The sequence below is a fragment of the Babylonia areolata genome, chromosome 31, assembly GCF_041734735.1.
Source record: "Babylonia areolata isolate BAREFJ2019XMU chromosome 31, ASM4173473v1, whole genome shotgun sequence".
In the NCBI taxonomy this organism is placed as follows: Eukaryota; Metazoa; Mollusca; class Gastropoda; order Neogastropoda; family Buccinidae; genus Babylonia; species Babylonia areolata.
Genome location: NC_134906.1, coordinates 9,433,391 through 9,440,890, shown reverse-complemented (window position 1 = coordinate 9,440,890; position 7,500 = coordinate 9,433,391). Strand labels below are relative to the sequence as shown.

General features: G+C 41.5%; 1 protein-coding gene across 2 annotated transcripts in view; it reads left to right on the top strand.

Annotated features, from left to right (window-relative positions):
• LOC143276136 (cytochrome P450 3A30-like) overlaps positions 1 to 7,500 on the top strand; it is a 46,657-nt gene that overhangs the window by 35,341 nt on the left and 3,816 nt on the right. For both annotated transcript variants that reach the window (XM_076580552.1, XM_076580551.1), the window contains exons 12-14: positions 82 to 170; positions 4,202 to 4,339; positions 6,540 to 6,702. In XM_076580552.1, the coding sequence (XP_076436667.1) occupies positions 82 to 170; positions 4,202 to 4,339; positions 6,540 to 6,702 (390 nt within the window). The remainder of the gene's footprint in view (positions 1 to 81; positions 171 to 4,201; positions 4,340 to 6,539; positions 6,703 to 7,500) is intronic.

Here is a 7,500-nt window from a genome sequence, read left to right as displayed (position 1 = left end):
CATTCTTTGTTATGTTCTCTCTCTCTCTCTCTCTCTCTCTCTCTCTCTCTCTCTCTCTCTCTCTCTCTCTCTCTCTCTCAGAAAGCCGTGAGCTATGGGACAGCCAGCGAACTGACTTACCTGGACATGTGCATGAACGAATCCATGAGGCTGGCTCCTCCAGGTTTTTTGTAAGTCTCTTTCCTTGTTGGTATGAACAGCTTGCCTTACGCAGACAGACTTCTCTTCCTTTTAGTTATATTCTCAGAGATGTCAGCTGCTAAGATTTCGCCGTATTTTGTTACGCTCGATCGCAGTTTCTTTCGACGTTACGCCAACGTCAAAATTGTTAAAATGAGTTCACTTTTGACTACATAGCATGGTCACATGCTTCCCTGTCGTAACATTAGCCAGATGCTCAGGACCTATAGATGAGGAGGCCAGGGCAGTCACCACTAACCTTGGTCTCACTTGATGATGCTCAGCTAATCACGTGCGTGTTAACATTGAAACAGCATTGAGTTGACCCATCAGCTTAACTCTTTCCATACGAACGGCGAAAGAGACGACGTTAACAGCGTTTCACCCCAATTACCATCATCAAAATATTGCAAGCGGAAGGCTCTTATACTGAAGACGTGAATGTTGACAAAAAAATACCACAATTCTGACGACGGAAGCTAAAGGTTGGGTCATTGAGACACCCACTGGACATCCGAGGGGTCTGTGTAGAGGAGAAGAGAGGACTGGCCGTACTGAGTGAGTTAATGGTTTGCCAGAACAAGAGAGAATGTGGCTAAATCAAGTTGTGTCTTGGTCAAACAGCGTCTGTGCCCAGTGGATTAAGCTATAGAGTGGAGGAAGGAACAAGCGGCTTGAAACAAAGAAAGTCAGCCATGAATTCTGATGTTGAGAAACAGGATGAACAAAGACCAGGGAAGCGACACTGTGCCACAGATTTGTCAGCTGTAAAGAAGCAGTGGCAGGAACAGAAGTTTCGCCAAACGTACATTGAAAAATAAGTTTGCTGATGTGGCTCTGAGTTAGACTGTTCCTACCAAATTTCCTGATTGTTCCTTCAAACACTTGACAGTGTTTGGCATATTTGTAATCTCTTCTAATCTATCAAGCTGAGATAAGAGTTATCTAGGAGGGAGGAAGCTATTTTCTCATTTATGATAATTTTTTTTATTTATATCATTATTGTTTATTTATTTATTTGTTTATTTTGTGTTTTTTTGTTTGTTTGTTGTTTTTTTTTGTACGCTTATAGTTGACTTCATCAAGTTTTTGCGCCTTATACATATTATTATTAGTAGTAGTAGTTTGTTTGTTTTTTTCTCAAGGCCTGACTAAGCGCGTTGGGTTACGCTGCTGGTCAGGCATCTGCTTGGCAGATGTGGTGTAGTGTATATGGATTTGTCCGAATGCAGTGACGCCTCCTTGAGCTACTGAAACTGAAACTGAAGATTAGATTAGAATATTTCTGGGTGGGAGGAAACTCCCTTCTGATTTATGAAGCTGAGATTAGAGAATTCTAGGAGGAAGGAAGTACTTAAAATGTCTACCATAGAATCTAGGAGAAATGTAGCTAGCTCTCTTCTGATTAATGAAACTGATATTAAGAGTATTTCTAGGAAGGAGAAAGCTCTCTTCTCGTTTGTGAGGTTGGAATAAGAGTATTCTAGGTGGCAGGAAGCACTCTTCTGATTCATGAAGCTGAGATTAGATAGCCATTAAAGTATCGGTCATAGAATCAGTGAGAGGTGTTGCTGGCATGAAAGGGATGCCCAGACTTGCCTTATGGCAGAAAAGCAGTGACTAATAAAAGGAGGGTGATATCCTGAAAAGGTCAGAATGCATCAGGTAGACTCGGCGGGCAGTTAGTTCAGGGATGACATAGACACATGAAATTATTATGTTTTTAGACTGGCATGATAACTACATAAGTACCTGGTCATTACATAGTGAATCAAATGACTAGCGGTTAACCCTTTGTACCACAAAAGTGCAGCTGCACTGCAGTTTTTGTGGACCAGCTGTACAACAGCAGAGTGCACTGTCAAAACCATGTTTCATTCACAAAAACACACAAAGTGTCATCAAAAATATGCTCAACCTCCTAAAAAACAACAACAACAACCCCACATCAGTGAACAACATAGAAGCTAAAAGCCAACAAGCAAAAAGCACCAAGTGAGAATATGACTGATTGAGAAAGGGAAGCTGAATGTGCCCAGTGCTGTATGGAAATGTTGACCAAACGACCAAGTATTATTGATAAGTTCAGGTATTATGGATAAGTCAGTACTCATGGGAAATGAATTGTTAATAAAATGAATCGCTTTTTTCAGTCTAGCTCTCATCACCAACATGGATTGCATTTCAAACCTCGCAGACAATTGAGTCCAATGATGCAGCCTTCTGATGAATCATATATCTTTTGTCATCTTAGATACACAGAATAAGCACATTATGCCTTCACAACTGAATTCCCTATTTACTCGGCTAACATCCATGTGAGGCATTCTGTTTATAAGTATTTGTCTGAATAACCTGTAGGCGTGAGAAAGCAGATCTAGATCTAATTTTCCATTTGTCAGTTTTTCCTGGGGGAGGAAGGAGGAAGAAGAGTTAAAGTGCTTTTCTGCCAATAAAGTGTCTTTGAGGCTCTGGTTTCTTCTTCTTCTTCTGCGTTCACTCGTATGCACACGAGTGGGCTTTTACGCGTATGACCGTTTTTACCCCACCATGTAGGCAGCCATACTCCGTTTTCGGGGGTGTGCATGCTGGGTATGTTCTTGTTTCCATAACCCACTGAATGCTGACATGGATTACAGGATCTTTAACGTGCGTATTTGATCTTCTGCTTGCATATACACACGAAGGGGGTTCAGGCACTAGCAGGTCTGCACATATGTTGACCTGGGACATCGTAAAAATCTCCACCCTTTACCCACCAGGCGCCGTCACCGTGATTCGAACCCGGGACCCTCAGATTGACAGTCCAACGCTTTAACCACTCGGCTATTGTGCCCGTCGGTCTGGTTTCAAATCCTGGACCTGCCCTTTCTCCCAAGTTCGACCAGAAAATCAAACTAAGCATCTAGTCATTCGGATTCAGTGCCAAACTGAGGTCCTGTGTGCAATACGCACATAGCATACTGAAAAAGAATCCATGGCAACTTACGTGTTGTCAGTAGGGGGCTTAGTAGGTGGTGTCCTAAGTACGTTAAATCAGAACAGGCACCACTGAACACCACCGAAGTGACTCAGCAGCAGTGCAGGGTCTCCTCTGGTGTGTGACAATGCTCCTATGGTGGTCTATTTAGATTTGGGACTATACTATGTAAGCCAAACATGTGTTCTCATGATATATCCCAGCATCAAACCAGGCCTGAAAGATGCAAACACCTGCAGTGTTTGTCAGTAAATTTGAACAACACTCCCAGAGAGGCGACTGCCAGGTGGACGGCCCTCAACACTGTGGTCCCAGTCTTTCCATTTGAGCCCATTGCACACTCAACTCTGGGAAGGATGCTGAATGAATGAATGATATGGATATTTGTATAGCAGCTATCCTGGGTCAGAGACCAAGCTCTAAGTGCTTTACAAACACAGGGCCATTTGCACAACAGGCTGCCTACCTGGGTAGAGCGGACTAACGGCTGCCATTGGGCTCTTATCATTCGTTTCCCGCGTCATTCAATAATAGATTATTAGATTTCAGACATGCACACATACACACTCAATCATGGAACAATTTATGTATATGTCCATTTTGTTTATTTACCCCATCATGCAGGCAGCCATACTCCATTTTCAGGGATGTGTATGTTGTGTATGTTCTTTCTTCCATAACCCACACAACACTGACATGGATTACAGGATCTTTAATTACGTATTTGATTTTCTGTGTGCATATACACACAAAGGGGGTTCAGGTATAAACAGGTCTGCACATATGTTGACATGGGAAATCTCCACCCTTTACTCACCAGACACTATTACAGAGATTCAAACCCAGGACGCTCAGATTGAAAGTCCAACACTTTAACCGTTCAGCTATTGCACCCACCCAATAGGAGCCAGCCACAGGCCCCCCAAAATAACCACCTCTGATGGGGGCTTGAACTCACATATACTCCCAGTCATCCATCCGTGTCGCTAACCGCTTCGCCACTGTGGTTGGTATCTGTTGTATGTGTTTTTTGTCCTTCAGACTGGACCGAGAAGCTGTGGAAGACACGGAGCTTGGCGGTTACCAGGTGAAGAAAGGCACGAGAATGATGATTCCCATCTTCACCATTCACACGGACCCAGATTTCTGGCCCGAGCCTCAGAAATTTGTGCCAGAAAGGTAAGTCTTGCCATAGGAGCGTCAGGTGTATGTGCAGGAAAGGCATCTGCTTCCTCAGTCCAAACCAAGCCCACCCCTCCTTTCTGGGTTTTTTTTTAAAGCAGATGTGAGTAGCTTGTATGGATGTGTCCGTTAGCTTTGACGCCTCCTTGAAAATCAAACTGAAACAAAAAATGAAATAAAGGAAGCATTGATTGATAAGTATCAGATAACTCAGTGTAAAATCAGTTAGAATATATATAAAGGAGTCAAGCAAAATAGAAAACAGATAAAAAATATGAAATTGATTATAATGACACAAAAGGTGATAAGTAAATGAAAACATTTGGAAAATTATGATATAAAATGCAATAACACAGACTTTAAAAAAATGGTCTTACGGTGGGTAATACCAAGTGATAGGAGTAGCATCTTGTATAGTGACTGAAGAAAGAAAAATCTTCCTGTGAAATTTCTGCCCGGAAGGTAAGTCTTAACGGTATTACCAAGTGTTGGGAGTTGCATCTTGTATAGTAATTGAAGAAAAAAATCTCCCTGTGAAATTTCTGTCTGAAAGGTAAGTCGTATGGTAATGCCAAGCTACAAGAGTAGCATCTTGTACAGAAATTGAAAAAAAATCTTGCTGTGAAATTTCTGTCAGAAAGGTTAATCTGACCTTAATGAAGAGTGATGGGAGCAGCGTTTTGATTAGTAATTGACGGGCGCTGTAGCCGAGTGGTTAAAGCGTTGGACTTTCAATCTGAGGGTCCCGGGTTCGAATCTCGGTAACGGTGCCTAGTGGGTAAAGGGTGGAGTTTTTTCCCATCTCCCAGGTCAACATATGTGCAGACCTGCTAGTGCCTGAACCCCCTTTGTGTGTACATATGCAAGCAGAAGATCAAGTATGCACGTTAAAGATCCTGTAATCTATGTCAGTGTTCAGTGGGTTATGGAAACAAGAACATACCCTGCATGCACACCCCTGAAAACAGAGTATGGCTGCCTACATGGCAGGGTAAAAATGGTCATGCACGTAAAAGCCCACTCCTGTACATATGGGTGAACGTGGGAGTTGCAGCCCACGAACGAAGAAGAAGAAGAAGACGAATAGTAATTGAAGAAAAAAAATCTGGCTATGAAATTTCTGCTTGTAAGGTAATTCTTATTGTAATACCAAGTAATGGGAGTTGCATCTTGTATCGTAATTGAAGAAAAAAATTTTTTTACCTGTGAAATTTCTTCCTGAATGGTAAGTCTTATGGTAATATCAAGCGATGGGAGTAGATTCTTGTATAGTAATTGAAAAAAAAAAAAAAAAAAAAAAAATCTCCCTGTGAAATTTCTTCCTGAAAGGTAAGTCTAATGGCAGCGACAAGGGATGGGGAGTAGAGTAGCATCTTGTTTAGTTATTGAAGAAAAAAAAAAATCTTGCCGTGAAATTTTCTGTCAGAAAGTTCAAGTCTTATGGTATTACCAAATGATGGGAGTGCCATTTTGTATACCATTAAAAAAACAGAGAGGCAAGGCCTTCAAGACTCACTTGTGATACACTTAAAAAAAAAAAAATCCAAGCTTTTTATGTATTGAGTATAATTTCAAAATGTAATGTTTAAGATGAGAAAGATCAGTTTAAAGCAAATTAACTCCCCTAGCATTACAGAGTAATTTCCCTTTTTTACCCACTCTGCACCAAAAAGTTTGCAAAATAATTAAAACTTCCATGCTTAGCAAAAGAAGTTCCTGTTTGAATAAAAAATGATAATAATGACTGCTCTAGCTGTTGGGTCAGAATATCAGATCAGAGTGCCAAGTTTAGAGAATACCAAAAAATATAAATATAACAGTAAATGCAGTTTGCATATAATTAGGCTTCATTCTTTTCTTTTTTTTGTGCCCATCCCAGAGGTGCAATATTGTGTTAAACAAGATGACTGGAAAGAACTGAATTTTTCCTATTTTTATGCCAAATTTGGTGTCAGCTGACAAAGTATTTGCAGAGAAAATGTCAATGTTAAAGTTTACCACGGACACACGGACACACAGACACACACACACACACACACACACACACACACAGACAACCGAACACCGGGTTAAAACATAGACTCACTTTGTTTACACAAGTGAGTCAAAAACCCCACAAAAGCCTTGTTCTCCAGCCAAGGACAGGCAGCATGTAATTATCCATATCATCAATCATCATGTACGTTGCATGTTTCAGGCACACTCCTGAGGCCAAGGCAGCCCGCCATCCGTTTTCGTTCATGCCTTTCGGCCATGGTCCTCGCAACTGTGTGGGCATGAGGCTGGCACAGCTGGAGATCCGCATGGCCATTGCCACCATACTGCAGCACTACACCCCCGTGCTCTGCGACAAGTCTGTGGTGAGTGTAACGGGTACATTAGCAGAATGGTTATTAACTCTTTCTCTGCCAAGTTTCTGTGTGTGAAAAACGCTCCCCAAGCTCCATATATTTTAGATACGATTAACTCTTTCACCACCAAGTTTCTGTGTGAAAAACACTCCCCAGCGCCTAATATTTTAGATGTGATTAACTCTTTCACCGCCAGGTTTCTGTGTGAAAAACGCTCCCCAAGCTCTATGTATTGTAGATACGATTAACTCTTTCACCACCAGGTTTCTGTGTGAAAAACGCTCCCCAAGCTCCATATATTTTAGATACGATTAACTCTTTCACCACCAGGTTTCTGTGTGAAAAACGCTCCCCGGTGCCAAATATTTTAGATGTGATTAACTCTTTCACCACCAAGTTTCAGTGTGAAAAGCGCTCCCCAAGCTCCATATATTTTAGATACGATTAACTCTTTCACCACCAAGTTTCTGTGTGAAAAACGCTCCCCAAGCTCCAGATATTTTAGATATGATTAACTCTTTCACCACCAATTTTCTGTGTGAAAAACACTCCCCAGCGCCTAATATTTTAGATGTGATTAACTCTTTCACCACCAGGTTTCTGTGTGAAAAACACTCCCCAGTGCCTAATATTTTAGATGTGATTAACTCTTTCACCACCAGGTTTCTGTGTGAAAAACACTCCCCAGTGCCTAATATTTTAGATGTGATTAACTCTTTCACCACCAGGTTTCTGTGTGAAAAACACTCCCCAGCGCCTAATATTTTAGATGTGATTAACTCTTTCACCACCAGGTTTCTGTGTGAA